Consider the following 23,929-nt stretch of genomic DNA (forward strand, 5'->3'; position numbering starts at 1 on the left):
TGTCAAAATCCTCAGTTGCGATTGAAAAAAAATGTAGGTATGATATGAGTTTTAATGATGTCAATCACACAATCTACCATCCCCTCTCTCATACCCCTTCTACATTTCTTCCTTAATCACATTCAATCGAAATTATATATGCCCTTTTTAGATTGATATTACATCTGTGGCAATATACGGTATATATATATATATATATATATTGAATTATATATGACCCAGACATGAACTCGTGCATTCACGTTCACATAATATCTATTTTCATGTCTCTCAATGAACATAACACATAAGTTCTAAATCAACTCTTGCTTCCTGTCAATCATTAAAATCGAAGTCGTGGCACACTACAAAAAGAGGCTGCAGAAGCGTACGCAGTGGGGGGGGGGGGGGGGTACAGGGGTTCGACCCTCCCCCCCCCCTTAATTTTGAAACCTTTTTTTTTTCTTGCCCAAAATTTTTGGGTACGAAATGACCACTTTTGAGTGAAGACCTTTTTCTTTTCTTTTCTTTTTTTTGCTTGTCAACTTTTCAATCAGAAAATCAAAAATCCTGCGTACGCTACTGAGAGGCTGCCCTATACGACCCTGTCATTTTCTCCATTTAAGTATATCCATAGCGTTTGTAGGGAGAGAAAATGGCAGGTGGAGCAAAATTTCTATAAAAGAAAAGTCGCGATCGAGCGCCAAACTTGAATCGTTTGAATTCCAATCTAATTTGTGACAGATTTTGACATTATTTTCAGTCCTAAATATTCTAAATTCACTTCTCCCTTATTTCTTTCATTTTCTTCTTCTTTTTGGTTTTCATTCTTAGTCGTGGCAATTATTCATCCATCCATGGAGGGAGCCCCCAATGTCCCACAGGTGTACAGTAGGGGGGGGGGGCTCGGGAGGCATGTACCCCCTAAAAAATCAAAACGGGGACAAAATAGATAAAATGAAATACGAGAAGAAAAAGCATGATAGCATTTTCTGAATATGGCAAAAAAAGCTATTTGATTTGTTTCTTTTAAAAAGGTCAAATACTTAACTTCCTCGCTTCGCTCGCTTAGCAGCTTTTCTAGAATTGTTGTCCCATACGCCAAACTTGGCCGCTTCATTTTTTGTTGGCTCATTGCCCCACTGCCAAGCCCTTCTTTTATTCGTATAATCTTATATTATCGCCAAATACACCATTAGTGGAAAGCCGTGTAGATGTTCCCTGCGGGAATAAACTTCCATGAAAAACATAATTTCGCCATCTAAAATCATGTTCTAATCGAGTAAGCCGCAGACATTGATGAATACAGAACATCAAGGTGACCTTCAACGAAGGGATTCTTTCTCCACACAATACCAACATTGTCATGACATATTGCTTTTCCTCGTCTAATTATGCTCTTTTTAAGGAAGGGAACAGGGAGAAGAGAGGTATTATTCACTACAATCCTTTTAAAAAGGAACTTGGCTCGAACTTTGTTCACACGACTTTTATTGATTTTTTCTGGACAGATCCTTCCTTATCTTTCTCCCAGAAAAACGAAACATTCCAATAATTGACGGCATGCCAATATGATGGCATTATTTCTTTTATAAAATAAAGAAAAGAACGATACCTCGTGGTGGTCGATTCGGTCCATTTATTTGGGAAGTCGCCCAAGTCTCGTAAACTCCTTCGAGGGTTCATGGACCAAATAGTGAATAAATCGAGTTTTTTTTTATTTCTAGTTCAACCGGAATTGGTTTTAATAAAAGGAGAAAATTGTGAGAAATATATCAATGTTTTCAAAAAAGGATTTGAGAAAATCCAACAAAGAATCAGTTATGAATGTCTACAGTTTAGTCTTTGACGTCACATGCGACAGTGTCATGTGATATTAAAGTAGAGCGCTATTTTTCTTTTATAAAAAAAAGGACAGAAAGAAAATCATTTTTACCTGTGAGTGTATGAAAAAAAAATATAAAAGGAAACATTATTGCATACCCGCTTCTTCGATCAAATCCACAGCACGAACCACTTGAAAATATCAGTTTATGTAAATCATATGTATCTGTGGGAGTCTCGCATGTGGCGTCACAATGTAATAACTTCAAAAACTCATAACTGTATTATAATAGTTCTTTAAAGGACTTTGCCCGTAACGTTTCATCTAACATCATGTGTAAGGTGATGACATCCTGTAAAATCAAAGCTGGCATGAAAAGAAGACGAAGAAAACAAAATCCTACAATCCTAAAGTACAAAAACGAACCACAAACCAATTATTATTACCATAATATCACTGAGCGGAAGTTCAATAGAAAAAACTATTCCACACGTTGAAAATTGTTTTCTTTGTCTACCCCCCCCCCCCCCCCGATCATTCTCAATGTTGAGTCATGAAAGCATGGCAACCCAAAAAAAGGAGCGAAATATAAGTCAGATCCTGGAATATTGATAGCAGACTCCCCTTCTCCATCATTCTTGTTTTAAACAGTTTTGGAGCATACTGACAACCAACTACAAGGATGTCTGGGAGCATTCCATGGAACATATAGTCAGTGATGTGTTGTTATAAGCTACAGAAAGCCTTGCATCTGATTGGCTCAGAGCAATCTTGCCGTCGGGATGACGCCGACTATAACGTTTCACGGAACATTCCCCGGGAGTAGCACGCTATGAATACAAACATTATCTGTAACAGCCCAAATATTGACATACTGGATTCATGTCGGCTTTCAACTACCTCATGACCTCTGACCTTTCAAGAGTGACCCAGAAAGAAAGTAGAGTTCACCTCCTTGCTGATTCTTGGGTTCATAATTGGTAGGTTATGGAATAATGTTGTCACCCCGACCTGTTTCTCTCTGTCGTACTATTTTAAAGCCAGATGATCGAGTTATATAGCGGGAGCCTGATAACATCTCTATTTACAGATAACTTTATAAAACAAATTTGTATAATCTACTAGGACGGCGGTGAAGTTGAACATGCAATATACCTAAACCAGACGACGAATGTGTCTTGAATGATTCCTTCGTCAGATATGAAGGCCAAGATAAACGACACGACCCACTTTAAGAAACGGTCACAAAAGTTCGAACGAACAGTGAGATTCATACGAATATCATTGTTGTACCAATTCTGGAATTCGTAAAGATTCGTACATGGGGCATATATTCTTGCGGCCTTATGAACAACGTAAGACCATATTGAGAAGGAAATGACCCTATAATTCGTACGTTTTTCGAAAGAAAGCTTTGATTATTCTTTCTGTCATACGGCCGTCTTACGATTTCTGTCCTTGAAATATGGTCGTACATGCAACTCAAGGAAATCTCAACTCATTCGCTTGTAGATTTTACTGAACAGTAGCGCAAATTGTGTACTTACGCCTAACGAGTCCATACGAACACCTTACAAACGCCAAGCGTCATTCGTAAGATCGCTGTACGATTTTCCGTTTGTAAGGCGTTCTCAAGAACGCTAGAAGAACCCTTTATAATGAACTTAAGGCGTTCTTTCTTCTTGAATGGTTCTTGCGATGTTCTTACGACGTTTGTAGGGCCGCCATAAGAAGAGAGGGTTTCGTATGATGTAAAAAAAAATATTGGGCAAGATCATCCACCAAGCTGCTTACAAACGGTCTGCAAACGCTGCTTCGTACGGCCTTCTTGATACGATCTTACAAAATGGACCACAGTTCGTTCTTACGACGTTCTACGAACTGCGTCTACGAACTGCCCTAACATTATCAAGGATACCATGGCATAATAACTCAAAAAGTGCAGATTCAGAGTCCCGTACTATAGCAATCGATAACTAATCCAGAAGTTATTGACATATTTTTCAAAACCTGTCAAGATTGTTGTCGAAAACCTCCAAGGGATTAATATAAAAGGTTTATATCATACTTGTGAGAGGTAAAAAAAAATTGAATTTACTTACCCATTAAGAAATCAAAGATGGACATATCCATAAGATCCAGTAGTCTCCTACCACTGTTATACGGGTGTTTGTTCATTACAATACGATGACAGTAAGAAGGGTCTTGCTCCCAACTGCAAACAATCATCAAAAACGGAAAAGTCATTCAGAATGAGAAATTAAATAACAAAATATGGAATAATATAGTAATAGTAGTAGTACTGATACTAATAGGTGAATACCTGAATACGTAGCCTAGCTTAGCCGGGGTAATAACAATAGCAGGGCCCGCTGGGAGAACAGTTTTCGGAACTGAAGTGGCTACCCTGGGTAAATATACCATTATTATTATTATTATTATTATTATTATTATTATTATTATTATTACTATTATTATTATTATTATAGTAGTAGTAGTAACAACAGCAATAATACTGTAATAATATAATAATAATAACAATAACAACAATAATAATAATAATAATGATAAATAATAATAATGATAATACCACATGATTAATGAGTGAAAGAAATTGCAACACATGGAAATTTTTCGGAAAATCCCGAAACGCGGAATAATACTTTTTGCTACAATGACGAATTAATAGATAAGGAAGAGCCGTGGTGTAGTGGTTCTGACTCTCGCCTTGTAAACAGAGGGTCGTGTGTTCGAATCCCACCGCGGTCTAGCGTCCTTTGGCAAGGCGTTATTCCACACTTTGCCACTCTCGACCCAGGTGCTAAATGGGTACCCGGTAGGATGCGAAAGATATTGTATGTTTGAATTTGCCAGCGCCATAATGAGGCTGCGATGAATGCAAGGAATGCTCCCCAGGGAGTGGAAATTGTGCACTTTTCGTGCGGGATTGAAATGAATCCAATGACCGGGGTAATAATAAGCTGTAACGCGCTTTGAGCCATTCTGGGAAAAGCGCTATATAAAAATTGGCTATTATTACTATTATTATTATTATAAGGAAGCGAGAAAAGAAAGAGAGAAAGATGGATAAGTAAGCGAATACAGAAAGAGAGGAAGGTATAAAGAAAGAGACAAAATGAAAGAAGTAAGGGATGGACTAGATAACATATCAAAGCAAAATGGTTTCAAGTAAGCAGCTTGTTTTTTTTTTTAAGAGCGAATTATCTTAATTCACAGTCAGGGAAATTCCCTTTCAGAGCCTGCCAATATTCAACCTTCGAATGTCACCATCAAAATTCATAATAAATATCAGAAACGTGCTTTAACATTAATTTTGCCTATGAACATGATGCTGAATTATTATCATCCGTCCGGGACATTTCGACCACGGTATTCTGTCTCCTCACGAAAGTGATAAATAATTGTATTTCAGGGGAAGAAGTTCCTCACAATTAGTATCACTCAATACGACAGTAGCGTTTTGTTTCCCTTAATTATCTCCTTCATTTCATATTCTGAGAAAATCGAATCTTCTTCAACAAGTTATCAAGGTAACTGAAGTCACGAAGTTATTCAATCAACATTCGGAGGGCAAAAGAAAGAAAAAAATCTCTCAATAGAGGGCGCCGATCTACAAATAAATTTGGTCAAATTGCGTCGATTGCGATTCCCCCATCAGTCTCCTAGTTTGACTGTTTATCGATTGCATTTTTTTTCTTCAAATAATTATCCAAATAACCATTTAACCAATATGCCTACTGATAATGAATTAAATTTTCAAATTGTAAATATTACAGTATGTGACAAAGAAAATTATGCTCTTAGAAAACCTTTAGAATAGTCTGAATACCAATGAAATAGGGTCTACTTAGGGTAACATTTCACTGTAGGTCAAATAATTATGATCTTGAAACGGCTAACATACAATCTAGAAAAAAAAGGGTCGTAATGACCACATTCCGTTGCATTTCTTAAAGAACCTTTTTATCGCTAGCAAATACATTTCCGGATGAAATCTGACGCCAAATTCTACTACATTGTTCATTAGCTTTGAAATGAATGAATTTTGTAACACTTGGTTATTTTATTTCCTAGTTCAGAGTAATATACGCATACATAGAAAATGAAGAGAATATAATCAACCCATGTTACAGTCGGTCAAGCTGGTCAATTGGGGGAGGGGTACAAGGTGGGGGGGGGGAGTACAAGGGGCATGCCATTTATGCCCAAAGTGTACTCTGCGCCTCCTCATTTTAAATCTACTTTCTGGGTTCCCTTTTTATGGAATCCTGCATCTGCTCCTGCGCATGCATTTGGTTTTTTAAACAAGGTGGTTCACAAACTACCAGTCATGCCTGATTTTGCGATGAATATGCAATATGATCTTATGACCCCTAGATGACCTTTTACTTTATCATCGTTATGAACACACGCAGAGTATTAGCCAATGATTACTTGTACCAAGTGTAAACACAATTAATGCAGAAATATAGAAATGAAAAGCAATCTGAACAAAACCTTGACCTTTTGACCCTAGATGACCTTTGACCGTATTAACCTCACAAACACGATTGTGTACTACCAAAGGATCAGATGTACCAAGTGTAAACATAATTAGACCCCATCCTCCTCAACAACTAAAATATGGTATTACCCAAGGATAAATTGAACCAAGTGTGATCAAAATTGATGTAGTTGCACAAAAAGTTCAAAGAAGGATGGACGTGACCTCATATCATTTGACCTTTTGACTCTAGATGACCTTTGACCCCATCATCCTGATGGACACACATGTGGAATTACTTAAGGAATAACAGCTTAAAGTTTTATTCTTATTATCAAGGATATGCCTGATCATAACACCCACATGTCATCTATAATATAAAATCCTTTATCATTCCCTGAATATGTGGGTGTGTGTGAAGGTGTGTGTGTGATGTGTGTATTACTTTGCCCCTAGTTGACCAGGCAGGGCCAGTGAGGGGCACGCATGCATGCACATCGTTCTGATATGATTGCAATTATAATTCAGGGTAGCTGTGCTGTGCTAAAACCAAGGTAATATTAAATTGTGCTTGGAAACATTAGGAAACCAAAACCCAAGAAGAGAAGCAATCTTATTGGAAAAAGTAAAACAAGAGGAACAATTCAAAAAAAGTTTCATCAAAATCGGTAGTGAAATAGGCAAGTTATGGACATTCAAAAAGTCTTGTTGTACTTTCTATGGGGATCCTCAAATTGGCAAACATGCTTAAAAATGGCTGATTTTGTGGACAACCCTCCATTTGTTTTGTATACAATTTTTCAGATTTTCCCTATTATCTTTAAAATTGCACATTGCCTCATTCTGAGCATAACATATGTCATGGGAAAATATAATCCACACCACATATATCAAGGTCAGGATGAGATGATGTGAAATATGTAAAATCAAGGGGAAAATCTAAAAATTTGTGTACAAAACAAATGGAGAGTTGTCCACAAAACCCAGCCATTTTGAAGTATGTTTGCCAATTTGAGGATCCCCATAGAAAGTACAACAAGATTTTCAAACGTCCATAACCTGCCTATTTCATAACCGATTTTGATGAAACTTGTTTTAAATTGTTCCTCTTGTTTTACTTTTTCAATTGAGATTGCCTCTCTTCTTGTGTTTTGTTTTCCTTTAAGAGCTATATAAATGTTGCATATTATTAGTATTATAAATATTTTCTCTTTTTTGTCTTTACTGCGCCATGAGTATCCATCTACTGGTTGGCTCATGACAAAAATGCTCATATCATAAATATATCTTTCCGGGTGGTTACAACAAAAAACAGATAGACATGTAATTTTCAAGGTGTATAAACAACATCTCCATTTTCAGTATAGAATTGGTGAAGCTGTTATCTAATACTCACACGGCTGTTCTGTGTTTACTGTACGATCTCCTCCACGGATGTCGCCACGTTTTTCTAGGAGCTGCTTTGAATGAAGGCAGGAAGGCAGCTACCGATCCTTCGATCATGTCAGGCTTACCGCAAACTGCAGTCTCGGTCTCGCAGTAGTAGGAACAATGGCCCACGAAACACACATTGTTAGCTGAGGAAATCAAGAAAAGGTAGAACATGGAAGTAGCAACAAAGAAGTTGAGTGATTTTCCATAATGACAGTGAGAATCAAACTTCCAGAAACAGAGGGGTAATAGCCTAAAATTGTTCTATGTCCTTTGCTCCTGCGACAACAGATCCATGTTCCTACTAAAGTCACACACATTAAGCCAACCATAAACCACAGCTTCAAACCTTGATATCCAAATACAGTGCATCAAAAAGCTTTTTCTAAAATTAAGTGCACTTAGATAGATCTCAGAAGCACTGCTCCTGTACTTAACTGTTCATGTTGAATAATTGTATATAATTATTAATCTACATATCTTTATCATATGTTTGTATTAAACGATGTGAAAAAAACGAGGATAACTTCTATACTGTGAAATTTACAACTTTTCATTGTCAACTTGCATTAGAGAAAAGAAACACATCAATGGATTGTTACCTGGTGATCTAAAAAACGTTTTTCTAAATGCTGGATCTGCTAACTCAAATAGATCCTTGGTAATGTTGAACCATCTACCGGCGACAGGGGGCGCTCTTCTAAAATCTAAAACTCTGAAAGAAAGAAAAATAGGAAAACAGATATTGGTATTCATTATAATATCTATGGTTTGTTGAAATATTCTTACAAATTATATACTTCGAACGTTATCTGTCCGATTTTCTCCCATATTTTTCGTTTCCTCAAAGCTCTCACGAACTGTAATCTATACTTTGGAAATGATGACTGATTCAATTTGTAAATTAGTCAATCATTGATATTAAATTCATATAATTTATTAAAAGCTACCAAAATCAACCCTTGCATATAGCTGATATTTGATGAGTATAAAAGAACTCTAAATAGTATATACTATAAATTTTAAAGTGACTAAATGAAAGCTCTTTATTTATTCTCCTTATTCTTTCTTATCCTCTTCTTCTCTTCCTCCTCTTCTTCCTTTTTCTTTTTCTTTTTCCTTGTCCTCCTCTTCTTCTTCCTCTTCTTTCTCATCCTCTTCCTCTTCTCCTTTTTACTTTTTCTTCTTCTTTTCTTCTCCTCCTCTTCCTTATTCTTCTTCCTTTCTTTTTCTTCTCATTCTTCTTCGTTTTCTTTCATTTCTCCCTCTTCATTCTTATCATTCTTCTACTCTCGTATTCGCCATCAATATCAATATTTCACTCACATTTTGGATAGAATATCGAATGAGTAAGTGTATGAACTGAGTTATATCATATATACTGTATTTAAGATTTTGATTTGTTATTAAAAATCAAATGACAAGTAATTACCTATCAAGGTGAAAGGCAGAGACCTCGGCATTATGACGTTCTATATCAGAGAAATAAAAGTGGTCTGGTAAAGTCTCGTATTCACGTTGAACTCTGAAACAAAAAAAAAACAGAAAAAAGTAAAAAGAATGTTGATTAGACCTTTATTTCTGATTCAAATGTGGCGTAATGAGTAAAAAAAAAAGTGGATGGTGCAGATCATGGCATGGAGATTTAAAAAAGTCTCAGGCGAGCGAAGAGACCAAGGAAATGAATTACCTTAATTTTCTTTCTTTTCCCGGTTATGGGACTTTTTTTTTGGGGGGGGGGGGACGAAGGGGAATCTTTTAAGAAAGATTCAAAGTAATCCAACTTAACCTCCCCAAGCTCGCTCATTGACCCAATAATGTTCATGCATTATTTTTGCATTATTATGTTTCCCGCTCTTCTCTTCACGCAATCACTTCAAACTCTGAATCCGATATTGCGCCATCTATCGTCAAGATTCTGCGTCGTCTGCTAAAGAACAGCACTGAACATTACTACATGTAATTCGACTGTACACTCAAGTTCCCTACGGTAGATATCCTATTAAAGGCTGTGTATAATTTCAAGATGTATAGGCCTTCCTTATGAATCTATGTTTTATATTGGAAGAGAAAAACATGAATGTGGATTCGGCATGGGTTTCTGCTTTTCTTCTGTCAATATATTGCGCAACATATCCTTCACAGCGAAGACCTCTTTGTGTGAATAGCTTTGCATTTGTTCAGTAATTATGTTTACATGAATATGATTTAGACCTTTTAGTTCCTTCTCTTTTTTCTTTCCTGTATATATACGCATATAATTATGAATAAGTCAACTATATTTTCTTCATTTACAAGGGGGATCCACACTTTACAAGCTTTGCTTTTTAGTGGACCACCCTCATTTCCATTTATGCTCAATATCATACTGTTTTTTGTTTTACGAAGTAAGAATGCTCGTCTGTAAAATCGTACTTGATTTGTGTTACTTTATATTACTTTGTATTTTGTTTTGAATGGAAATGGAATAAAGAATTGAATTGAATTGAAAAAAAAATGGGTGTCTATGTTAATACACGTTTTAATTCTTATATGTGCATCTTGGGAATTAAAAATGACAGTAATTTTCAAAACAAACCAATGGGACGCCTTAAGATTCATCAATATAGAAATAAACCTTTCCATCTGTTCCATCATTTGTCTCTCTTTTAAGGAAATTCACTGATTATAATATCAATGCGCGGTGATTTCGAAAAATCTTTGGTCCCTCTAAGTGGGGACAAGGCGACTCAGCATTCAAAATTTGAGGGGGGGGGGGCACGTCCCCCCTGGATCGCTACCCATGATTACTACATGATTATTAAAAAAAAAATATTTGACTAAATGAAGCTCTTCCAGCGGGATGATGACAGCTTAGCTTTGCAATGTAATACACCTTATTGAACGAACGCTTACATTGCAGTCCCACGCACAGGCGATGTAGTGGATGATGTTCAGATACTCGTACGTCACACGCACGCCAGCGGGGAAACTTGGGATACGTTTACAGTACACATGCATGCATCATGTTTACCGGGTAGTTAGTTATTGAAGCTATTAGGGTGAGACATGAAATTGATCGGACGATGGCACTTGTTGGGGGAATTAAGGAACATGGTCAGAGGAATTTGACCTCTTTCGTCTCTCTAGTTGTATCCCGATCTCCCCTCTCTGTTTCTTGATGGGTGTTGCAAAAATCTCATTTGTAATCGACTGCATACTATAATAGGCCTATTATTACAGTAGTCTTTATATGTAATTTTGTTGCAAAAAATATGTCGTTAATTGCTAGACGGAAGGACCTAACATTGGTTTGCATGACTTAAGCTTCAATAACCGTGTCCAAAAACGTCAAAATTACTATCTGATTTTGTTTTTTGTATGGTCAGCTCCCCTCCCCCAACTGGGTTTTCGTGCTGTTTTATAAAACCGAAATGCGATTTGTCACCCTCGTGAAAGCATACCATCTGGTCATCACATTTTCCAAGTAGCTTTATTCTGTGCGTGCTATTTGTAATATTATTGATCGAATTTTTTCCCTTTCGATTGTTAATTTGTAGGGGCTGTGGAAAGTTGTGATTTTAAGCACGTTCATCCCTCCTCTACTTTCGAGTGAGCACCCACCCACCTAATTTAAAAACCGTTTGTTGGACAAGGCCCAAGTAAAACGAAGGTCATTTTGGTCCAGAGAAATTTGACAACCCCTCGCCACCAAAAAACAGCGTTTCACTACAAAATGAAGGTCATTTTTGTCCATTTTTTTGTCCAGAGAAATTTGACAATGACAAGCTTCCCAGGGTCATGTCCTTGGCCCCTGCAATGGACTTATGTCATAATACTAGGTAAACACAGGAAAAAGCCTGTTATGGAATAAATATTCAACATTTTTCCTTATGCGGCTTGTGCAAGTTTTAGGTTCGAATATCATCGTTGGATTATTAGTGATAACTAGTCAACTTTTACTTCGAATGTCATTGGCTTGGGGTCAACTTCATGTTGAGAAAAGAAAAAGTGACTCGAATCGAACGTGACTCTGAATGACGTGTCATAAGACGACGGTCGACCCATTTGTTCGTCGAAAAACGAGTCACTCTCATTCCGAGTAAAACAAACTACAGGCTGACGACATCCTTAGTCAATTTTGACTCTGCAAATAATGATTGGCCGCATTGAATTGTTGCCTAGATTAAACTAGAAATGATTTGTAGTCAAGATGACTGAGACGTAATACAGTGCTTACTGGTACAGTCACATCGGCACAATCGAAACCGGACCGACCAAATCTATAACGCTACACCCAATGATATACCATCGATCGGTTTGGAGACGGATGCCGTCGTGTGACGGTAGCTTTGATGTTGACGAGATTCGCAATGTAATGCGACGACGCAGACAACGACCATTGGGGGCTTTACCTAACCTCTCTCGTTTCTAGGATAATCCCCTACCGAGTCCGTAAGATAAATAACCATCTTGATAGTACAAGTGCTCGCTAAATAGATTCTTCCCCACTCAAGTGCGCCTTCATCTGGTAATATACACATATCAAACGTCTTATGGGATCTGCCAGCCGGGGATGTGGGATGGGCTGAAGTCGCATCTTAAAAGGCTGTCGCGATGAAACGGGATTATGTAAATCCATCGTCCAATATATTTTATGATATTAATGCGGTTATCGACGCTGCTTCAGATCTGACCATTGTACAACTTACGCACCATTCACTTTCCCCCGAACGTTGGCATTCAAGCAGTCAAAAGAAATTCATTTTGACCGAGTTTGTAGATGGGACACATACTGACCAAGAGAATGGTCATTTAGACTAATCCTTTTTACATTCACATCGGAATGATGTTTGCGGTCATTTGGTAAGTCCATTTATGATTTCGGTCACGCAACTTATGCCGCACCTCCTCCACCCCCCCAAAAAAAATCCCCACAAAAATAGTTGGTGTACAACAAATGATAACAAATTAGTTTTAAAAAAAAAATCAAAGGAACTTTGGGAATACAGTTTTAAGTTTCTTTGGGCCAGAAAAAGAGTAGAGTAGAGTAGAAAGAGAGAGAGGGGGGAGGGGGGGGGGGGACTTACCGTGAGGGGGCAGAAAGATAGAAATGCGAATGGAAGTCTTTTTCCATATTCGCTGACCCTATCTGTTATGTATGTGGTCGATACATTTTGATTAAAAGCGATTACTGTATTCGTTGATCCTTTACGACGCCATACAAGAATATAGTAGTTTAACATCAGAGTAAGATAGTAAATTAGGAATATCAATGATGTTTGTACGAAACGGGTGTCTCGTAATTTATTCCGAGCCGCGACTTTCAGCGAGAATCCCGCTAAAGTGTCTTCTGGTTTCTAACCACTTACGCATAATCTGGTTTCTAACCGCAAAGCATATTCGGTGTTTAACCGCAAAAATATATTCTGGTATCGAACCGCTAAACTTTCTTCCGGTTGCTAACGCTGCTAACGGCTGATGTCTAATTGCTAAAGCGTCTACCCGTTTTAACCGCTCAAGCGTTTTCCGGTTACTAAGCGCTAAAGCGTATTCCGGTTTCTAACCGCTAAAACGTCTTCAGGTTACTTACTGCTTCAGCGTTTTCCGGATTTTTAACCGCTAAAGCGTTTACCGGTTTCTCATCCTCCAATTTGCAGTATACAACAATTGGGAATGCGGCATATACTATGAGCTGCGAAAGACGCTTGTTGGGATCCCAGTTTTTCATGTACAAACTGAAATAGTACTAATAAAATATAACGCCCCCGAAAAGAAATAACAACAATAATTACTTAGGACCCGATTATGATATTTTTAACCCTTGTAAAACTAGAGCACGGAGTCAATACCTGAATATTTTGTCTTATGATAGGGAAGGTTTAAATATGAATCTCTTTCCATCAAATGGTGGAAAAACGATTTCGTTTTCATTCTCAATAATTATACTGGTGAATTTAACAAGTCACTATGGAGATAGTACCACATGGACACAGCATTAGTCTCTACCAGGTATTATTATGTATTTTACATAGTTTGATTGAAGCTTCGATATTTCCTTTCTTCTATTCTATTTCTTTTATCTCTTCCTTCTATTCTCCTCTTCGTGCTGTTATTGTTGTCGCCGTTTTTGCTGTTGTTCTTCTCCTTATTATTTTTCTTCCTCATCCTTCTCCTCCTCCTCCCCTTTCTTTTTCTATTCCTCCTCCTTCTCCTTCTTTGTCGTTATATTCTTATTTATTGGTTATAGTAAATACTGATTTTTTTTCTTCATTTTTGTCTCACCTGCATAGCAGAGTGAGACTATAGGCGCCGCTTTTCCGACGGCGACGGCGGCGGCGGCGTCAACACCAAATCTTAACCTGAGGTTAAGTTTTCGAAATGACAGCATAACTTAGAACGTATATGGACCTAGTTCATGAAACTTGGCCATAAGGTTAATCAAGTATTACTGAACATCCTGCCTGAGTTTCATGTCACATGACCAAGGTCAAAGGTCATTTAGGGTCAATGAACTTAGACCATGTTGGGGGAATCAACATCAAAATCTTAACCTCAGGTTAAGTTTTTGAAATGTCATCATAACTTAGAAAATATATGGACCTAGTTCATGAAACTTATACATAAGGTTAATCAAGTATCACTGAACATCCTGCATGAGTTTCACATCACATGACCAAGGTCAAAGGTCATTTAGGGTCAATGAACTTTGGCCGAATTGGGGGTATCTGTTGAATTACCATCATAACTTTGAAAGTTTATGGATCTGATTCATGAAACTTGGACATAATAGTAATCAAGTATCACTGAACATCCTGTGCGAGTTTCAGGTCACATGATCAAGGTCAAAGGTCATGTAAGGTCAAAGAACTTTGGCCACGTTGGGGGTATTTGTTGAATTGCCATCAAAAAACGTGGAAATAAGAGTAACCAAGTATCACTGAACATCTTGTGCGAGTTATAGTAGTTTTCAAAATCAGCACTGCTGCTATATTGAATTGCGTGATGCAGGTGAGACGGCCAGAGGCATTCCACTTGTTTTATATGTAAATAGTATAATTTTACCATGTTATTATCTTAATTCTGTATGTCGAGGACCCCACTGGAAATAAGCTTTCGAGCTTTCGTGGGTCATCCTGTGCAAGCCTGTTGTTTTAATGCTACTGTATATATGTTATGGTGACTTGCCAAATAAAATCAATCAATCAATCAAGTTTCAACAGTGACAACACTACAATATCATTATACACTTTGGGTAGAAAGGAAGGTACAGGGCCACAAATTTAATGCTTATAAGATACATGGCATTTTGTACATACATGTTATTAAGATAAACAGAGATCTCTTAAGACACAACCCTACAGGGTTTTAACATCGATTTCAGATTTCATATTTCATATTTGCTTAACCTTTGCGAAATGAATGTTCGTTTGGCTGCGTGGGTTGAAATACAATCAGCATTAGTCAAAGAAAACAAGAACACGATATTTCCTTCGGGAAGTTTGGGGTTATGTTTTCGACGAAATCGAAAGAGAACAATAAAATTGACGACGATTGCATTGAGATCAAAGCTGAAAATATAACTACAGCGAACCTGCTTCAATTTGAATAAAAGAATCTCTTTAAAGTCTGCAATTTACTCAATTAAATTTTATCAGCAACTATATAAACAAAATATATTGACATAATGACAATAGTTATATTCATTATACTCTCTAAAGAATTTGACAAAATGACCGTTTTCTTGGTTAATATGTGTCATGCCGAGAAAAACGGTCAAAAATCAACCAAACTATTGGTTAAATTCTGTCAGGAATTTGGTTGATTTTGACCGATTTAGTCGGTCAGACACATATTGGCCAAAAGAATAGTCATTTTGACTAATCCTTTTTAGAGTATATAATCAGTGAGTGAATATATCAAAAGACGAATACCGTGGACGAGACTGAGAAACATATAACTAAACATACATCTCAAAACAGGCTGATAATAATTGCATAAAATAACTCACCTCCAAGGTTTCATTAAACTCTGTCCACCATCTCTGAATGTTAGGACCATCTTAACCTGTGTGCCCCCTGATTTCTCATCTGCATTAAAACAACAAAAAAGTAATGATTAGAATACTAATATTGGTATAATTGTGAAAAATAATTGCGCTTTTGGTAATCTTTATAAAACTTTGGTTACTAGTACATAAAACGGTCAGTGAGTATAGTCGTAGTAGAAGCAGTAGTCGTAGTAGTAGTAGTAGTAGTAATAATAGTAGTAGTAGTTGTAGTAGTGGTAGTAGTGGTGGTAGTAGTAATAGTAGTAGTAGTAGTAATATAGTGGTAGTAGTAGTAGTAGTAATAGTAGTAGTAGTAGTAGTAGTAGTAGTAGTAGTAGTAGTAGTAGTAGTAGTAGTAGTAGTATAGTAGTAGTAGAAGTAGTAGTAATAGTAGTAGTGGTAGTAGTAGAAGTAGTATTAGTGGTAGTAGTAGTAGTAGTAGTAGTAGTAGTAGTAGTAGTAGTAGTAGTAGTAGTAGTAGTAGTAGTAGAAGTGGTAGTAGTGGTAGAAGAAGAAGAAGTAGTAGTAGTAGTAGTAGTAGTAGTAGTAGTATTAGTAGTAGTAGTGGAAGTAGCAGCAGCAACAGCAGCAGCTGCAGTAGTATTACGGTATTATGAAACAAACAAATTGGATAACCCATATTCGGCAATGCCATACACGACACTACTGGCCATCCAAGGGGTCCATAAAAAGAGAAAAAAATAATAGGGAGATATAAGAAAATAAAACGAGATAAGAATGAATACAGGAAGAAGACATATAATAACCATGGTGTGTTTCCTTTAAGATGACACAAGGGACCGATAACGGCTCCTCATCTCATGAATCCATCTCTTGGAAAACAGACCCAATGATCCTATTAGCTTGTTAGAAATGCATGTGTAATTCCCTTAGTCTCCATATTTACGATGTGTTCTTACTCCCACGTTATACGGACGGAGGTGTTCCTCCGCTGGAACCCGACCCATCCCGACATTGCCTATATAGACTATAGAGGAATATTATTCAGTGTCAGCAATCTATAATACTTAAAGATAAATTTGACAAGCTAAAAAAAAAGAAAAAAAGGTTATCACCCAAACTGTAAGGTCATTTCGTACAAAATAAATTCGACAAGCAAAAAGAAAAGGTTATCACTTTCAAAAGGGGGGCACACTCGGGGAAAATTTTTTTTTTCTATTACAAATTTCTATTATGGCTCTCAAATAAAGGACACGAGTCGCCTTTTTTCAATCATAAAAGACCACAAATAGTAATGGTAGGGGGGACGCGTCCCCCTGGGATTTCCGCCCATGAAGATAAGACAGTAGTTGCAGCAAACAATTATTTCACGAGAAAGTCTTCAGAATCAAGCTTAGGTTAATTGTCAAAATAATATCATACATCTCGATCTGGTACATTAATGTAAACCTATCTTTGTAAGATCTTGAAACCTTAGCTCAAAATCAATCATTCTGATGATCACTAACACAGAAAAGCATATGTGGGACAGTGTATTAATATTGCTTCGAAAAATACCTGACATTTGATGGAATTCCGTGCTTATTTTGCTAATTTCTCAGCAATTACGCATTTCCTTTATACGTACAAACACGTTCATTGGATTCTGTTCGAACTCATTTTGCGATCGCTACCACAACTGGTATTTATCTTTAACACTGCAATCATGGTTTAGACAGCGATTCTTTTAGCTAGCAACAATGAGTGAAGCAAACGTCGTCTACGCAAGAGATGATGATATAGAAATCATGCATCATTTTTTTTTTACAAATCATGTATAAGGCTTAAATCTGAAAGTGTAAACACGGCATATAGGAGCCTTGACCTTGGATTTGAAGATAGAATAATCCGCTATCTACGGCTGATGTGAGACGAAGAGTTTGAATTAAGATGGTGCCTAGTTTGTATGATATCGGAAATATATCATAGATTGCCATATGAAAATATTTCGTGGGAATATCGGGAATATTAAAATAAGATAATGTACTTAATACCGAAACATGGAGGCGGCAATGAAAACGATCTAAAATAAGGAAAGGGAGAGAAAGTGTATAACGAGATACAGTCGGAGGGGGGGGGGGGCGGGGGGAATAGACAGAAGAAGAGGGAGTGAAAAGGGTCAAGAAATAGAAAAAGAAGTTCAATGTACCTCGTCAAACTTCATCCTAAATTTCACCTATTTTAAGTGTTCTTTCTGCGAATTAAACGTCATACATATAAAAAAATACTTATTAATTAACAAATAACGAATTCCAAACACCAAATAAATTAATACGAAATACATGTAATCATCATATTTCCAAAAGACCCGTTCGGGGGGATTGGGGTTGGTCGTGGTCGTGGTGACATTCACACTTTCCAACATAAATCGAACGGAACGGAGCTAGCAGGGACTCTATGAAAATTACGCAATTAATGAAATGGAAGGTCAAAGTGCGCTCTGCAATGGCAATGCACCGAGCCACTAATAATCAGAGATGCACTGTGATGGATGGACCATGTCAGTTTCTATCGGATCCCTAATCCAGGCTTTTGTAAAACAATATCCGATGAAATGTTAAATCACAACGGCGAATCCGACGTCAGACCGATCAAAGCTATTACGTTATTTCCAATGACAGTCCATCGATCGGTTTGGAGTCGGTTTCGTTGGTGTGACGGCGACACAAGAGTTGCATTCAGAACGAGTTCATAATATCGGTGGGCGTAGGTTCTATCAGGCAACATCCGGGACATTGGCTGTTATAGGAACTACCGTGACTACCGTGGAAACATAACATGCATTGCTATAAAAGGAATATTCGAGAAACAAAAAAGTACAACCATAACCTAAGAAAGGATCATAGACATGAAAGTTGTGTGAAAGAAAGGAGAGTAGATGGAGAGCGAGGACCGATAGATACATAAAGGAAAGGGTAGGGGAGGGGAAGGGGAAGATGAAGGGAAAGAGAGAATGGGTGGGGGGTATGGCTAGACGTAGTTCCACAGAATGATAATAACTGTCATATCAAGCATATTCAAAACCCCAAAGCAGTGGGTGCGACCGACAATTTTTTTACCGAAATGTATTAACAAGAAATTATGGCAGTAAAGAGACGAAACGGTAGGAATTAAAAACATGCCCTGAGATTTGTCCCGATGCCCAAACAATACCTTAAGAATGCATCCTCAAAATGAAGTGAACTTGTTCAAAATTAATATTCAAGTGATGGCCATAACTGGATTACATCATGGACACAACGATTTCAAACATAGCGTAAATGCAACCTTACTATTCTACAAGGTATATATAACCGTAACCATGGTAACAACGTGTTAATCAACCGACCCGCCACCGTGCCATCCCATGCAGACGAAAGGTCAAACGCGCGATAATGCGGTTAATAATAAAGACTATAAACTCCTTTTATGTTTATAGTCAAATGCGAACCGGTGCATGGTTTAGTATCTTGTACGTATATTAGATATCAAGGAAAATGACCATCGAAATTGCGATGTGGAAGTGGACAGCGCCGGAGGCTTCCGTGGAATGGTACACATCACTCGACAGCCCTTGACGATACTTGAGTTTTCAATGTCGCCTGACAAATTCTAGACCTATGCATACTATCTGTGTCTGTCTGTCTCTTCATCTCTCTATGTCTCTTTCCCTCTCTCTCCTCTCCCTTACACACATCCCGTCCACACACACACACCTTCATTCGCACAAAACACGCACACATAATGGTATACAAATTGTTTAAGTCTTATAATTTTCTACCGTCTGTCTCCCTCTAGTTTAAACTAAGAATTACTATTATCAGCAATCAGATGCAATACGAACATTTTATCAGTTAATAAACTTACACTCCGCCTTTCAGTTCGTTGTTCTGGAAAAAATGATCGTCTTCCAAATCGACAATCAGTTTAAATTATGAACGCTGTTACGTTCAACTATAAACACAGAAACATTATTATCAGGTCGTTCAGTATTCCATAAGTAGTTCGTACAGATACGCAAAGCTTTACGCATGAGTGGAACATGTTATCAGGTGCTTAATCAGCGATATCGGAATATATCAATTAGTACGAGAAAGGGTCCCAGATTACGGAAGAGCTAAATCCGAATCCAAATCCTCATCATTCATTTTTTAGCTCTGTTCTTATGTACAATACTACGTCAATATCTACAGTAGATAACAGATTCATGTCCGTGCATGCGTGCTGTGGTTTATTAACACTTGGGGCCCGTTTCATAAAGGATTTTCAACTGTTGTAACTTTGTCATATTGGCAACTACCATGGTAACAGGGCCCAGCAGCCAATCAAAATCAAGGTTACCATGGCAGTTGTCATAATGGCAAAGTTACAACAGTTGCAAGTCCTTTATGAAACGGGCCCCTGGTCTTCGATCAGCAAAGGCTAAGCACATACTTATGGTCTACTATCAGTTTGGTCTATTCACCAGTTGGTCTACACTTGACTTGGTCTAATATCCAATTGGTATACTTCTCATTCAGTCTATTCACCAGCTTGTTTAATTCCCACTTCGTCGTCTTATCATATAATTATTTACTTTGTCAACTCATTAACAGCTCATCTATCTGTAAAGACCCAGTGGTGTAACAGACAGACCAAGTGGATATAAGACGAAATAGTTACAGCCTAACTAAAAAATTGACAAAATGGGTTGAAATGGCAATTAGACCAACTGGTTGGTAGACGAACCGGTAGTAGACGAAGTAGGATTAGACCACGTGGGAAGAGACCAAAACGGAAGGTAGCCGAAGTGGGTGTAGACCAAGTGGCATTTACCGTCAGGTCACCTGGGGTGTTCTATCTAAATGGCTAATTCTTCAGCTCCTTTCCAATCTTGAATACATCAACATCTACCGTCGATAATGTTCAGGTTTACGACCGTCCTCGCTATCTGCAATACGTCTTCATAAAGCCCTATAACCCGTGAATCATTACGACCGATTTACCCTAACCAATTGCATTATCAGCGCCAGGCATCGAGAGTCGGCTCGGATTTAATGACAAGAGACACTGATCTTTATTGCTTTAACAACGGCCAGTGAGCATATACGCAATACGAGTGAATGGCAAACACGGTAGGTGAATTGATAAACCGGCAACACTTGTGTATTACTTCCAACCGGTTGCTTCTGCTTAGATTCTTGAATGGAAGACTGCTGCAGATTTTCAAAAATAATAAATAAAACTCAGGCGAGAAGAAACACATAAACCCTATGGTAAGAAGTACTAAAACCGGGAGTTGGATTATTCTTGCGTGCACCTGAAATTCATAGACATGGAGATTAGTGAAAACCCATTGAGACGAACAATTTTTTACAGAAAAAACACATGTACCAAGGTAAATTAGTAATAGTACATGGGTTTACGAGAACAGGGCCCGATGAAAAAGAACGACCGAAGGTGGGCATCTTATATAATCGATTTTTTTTACGTACGGAGGAATTAAAGAACAGAGTAAATGTATTGTCGATGCCCGTCATGGCAAAGACCAACTCAGAAATCTTTGTCGAAAGTCAGTGAACCGGAAAAGCTGTTTAGTCCTAAGGTTCAAGGACTTAACTGCTGTTAAGAATCACCAATTATCGATTAAGACTTCTTTGTTGTTCTTTGTCATGATGGGCTTGTGACAATAGATTTACTCTGTTCCTGAATCCTCCGTACGTCGCTGAGCAAAATCTTCGTAATATGGTATCTACATCTACGACGGTAACCTTGGTAACAGGGCACAGCGGCCTGTCAAATTCTAGTTTTCTATTATACTTTTTTTTATTAAACAAGGCACAGATCTAGTTTTTTTTTTATACAATCCGGTAACGCTATATGATTATCTAGGAATTCGAGGGCGCACTTTTCACCATCTTATTCTCAGATCTGCAGATGATGTTTAAAAGTTTGCAAGGTGGTATGGACAAATCGCGGAATATGTTTACGGTACACCATGTGATGAGCCCTAGAAAAGAATAGAGGTAGGAGTGAAAGGGAGAGGCGAGAAAGTAAGGTTGGAAGGTACATTATTCTTCTCCGATATGAGTGTAGTTTTTAAAAGTAAAATAAAGTAGTTGCAGCGAACATTTATTTCATGAGAAAGTCTTTAAAGTCAAGGTCAAATGCCACCATATTATCATAGATCTAATTCTGGGACATTGAACCAAACTTCTCTTGGGCGAAATCATGAAACCTTAGCTGAAAACCGATAATTCTGATGATCACTAACACAAAAAGGCTTATGTGGGACAGTGTATTGATATTGTTTGGAAAAATACCAGACATTTTTATGGAATTCCGTGCTTATTTTGCTAATTTCTTAGTAATTACATTTTTTTCCAGAGCCATTTGGCACAGATTTTTTTTATTTATACATATAAACAATTGGGTGGTCATTTTATTTGATTCTGTTTGAACTAATTTCGAGATCGTTACATCAATTGGTATTTATCTTTACAAGGACTGTAAACAATAAAAGGTGAGGGGCTTGACTGGTTGGAGAGACGAGAAAAAAATGGACTTACCAACTTCGTATAAAGGTTCTGAACGAAGATACTGCAGGAGATCTTCAATCCTTGAGTTGTTGTATGAATACATCTCGTACCTGTTGATGCCAAACTGGAATTTCTCCCATATTTTCAGTTCAACTTTCCTGTAAAATAGAATGAGAATAGAACGTAAGTCGCGAAAATATTCAAAGCTGATTTTGAAGGAGTAACGGGCATGGAAATGACTCCTTGTAAAAAAAGATCTTCATTATCAAAGGATAATTCTGACATTTAAAAACATTTTTTTTTCTTTGTCTACGTTTATATTAACATTTTAGAGCAGTAATTTGCAATATAGTTTTTTTTAAATTATCAACATTTTTTGGTGCAGTTAATACAAATATCTACAGATCTATACTATGAAAACCAAAATAAAAAAAATCAGGGAGAGATATTCAAACCCCAATTATTTTCACATATTAACTTTGTTCAACTTACTTTAAATGGCAAAATTCGAAATACTGTAAACATGGCCTCATTTTTTTTAATCAAATCTTTTAGTTATGCACTTTCGATTCATATATAATGTTATTATTTTAAATCGAATGAAAATGATATTACGGTAGAACACCTCTTTAAAAAGTCACTCAGATTAAAGTTTCGTCTTATGTAAGTATTTAAAAAAGAAATGAAAATAAAAGGGAGGAATTTGCAATTAGACAAACATCTCACTGTCTGGCTGGAATGTTTGTTGAAATAAAGAGGAATTAATCAACCAAGTAGCATCAATACTTTGTGATTAATGATCAAGAAAATGGAGAATGTTCGCTGGCATGCAATAAATCTTGCATTCATGAGTATACATAATGATCAATGCTAGTATATGCTTGTAAATACAGAAGATAAATAGGCAGGGAGATCGCTCAGTATGGTTAAGGATATTTCAACACACACGTGACCGAGATAGAAACCCACACATATACGTGCACCCTCACGCACACACACAGAAACACTTTACTCATCCTCATAAACAGTACTTCTTACATCCAATGAATCCTCTTCTGTACACACCATATATATACCCTCACCCACACACACATATAGCGTTACACAGTCTCACACAAACGCACACACACAAACACACCCACATGCGCACACTCAATGACATAACCCTGCTCTAACCCATCCTCACCTGAACACAAACACACCCACACCATTCCACACACACACACACACACACACCTTGCGCACCCCACCTTCTCCAACACAGTCCGCGCGTCCCGCAAAACCCTCACCCACTCACCCATTCACAGACACACTGATCTGCATCCAACACATCGTTTCCATGCTTATCCCTACACACATATAGAAACACACCATTTTATCCCCCACACACCCTTTCATATATCCTAACATCCGAACCAATAAACATGCATATGTATTGAGTGATATGGTCGGAGATTGTTGGAAAAATTTGGCTTGGAAATGTGATATCACGTCATAAATGATATCTGATCGGTATCAAAATATACGAATTGGTCAGATGATAAAGAAATAAGAGAAACGTCACCCAATCGAGTGCACGAATTCGATTTCACAATGTGCACCCATTACTAACGTCCAAAGATGACGCAACAAATAATTATCAGAGTATTCAAAATTGAAAGAAA

At 37.4% G+C, this 23,929-nt stretch overlaps 1 protein-coding gene across 2 annotated transcripts; it reads right to left on the reverse strand.

Annotated features, from left to right (window-relative positions):
- Positions 1 to 515: 515 nt before the first annotated feature.
- On the reverse strand, positions 516 to 22,419 carry LOC129270150 (extracellular serine/threonine protein kinase FAM20C-like). 2 transcript variants are annotated; one of them, XR_010294789.1, is made up of 7 exons: positions 22,296 to 22,419; positions 15,730 to 15,808; positions 9,172 to 9,264; positions 8,342 to 8,454; positions 7,705 to 7,885; positions 2,873 to 4,019; positions 516 to 884 (listed from the first exon to the last, which is right to left on the reverse strand). XR_010294789.1 is itself a non-coding variant. In XM_054907551.2 (6 exons), exons 1-6 carry the CDS (start codon positions 22,366 to 22,368, stop codon positions 3,899 to 3,901), a joined length of 660 nt encoding a protein of 219 aa, XP_054763526.1. In that variant the 5' UTR covers positions 22,369 to 22,419; the 3' UTR covers positions 516 to 3,898. The 2 variants fall into 2 exon arrangements, 1 of the variants encoding a protein (XP_054763526.1); XM_054907551.2 differs by having other exon boundaries at positions 516 to 4,019.
- Between the last annotated feature and the right edge of the window lie 1,510 nt (positions 22,420 to 23,929).

The sequence above is a fragment of the Lytechinus pictus genome, chromosome 10, assembly GCF_037042905.1.
Source record: "Lytechinus pictus isolate F3 Inbred chromosome 10, Lp3.0, whole genome shotgun sequence".
In the NCBI taxonomy this organism is placed as follows: domain Eukaryota; kingdom Metazoa; phylum Echinodermata; class Echinoidea; order Temnopleuroida; family Toxopneustidae; genus Lytechinus; species Lytechinus pictus.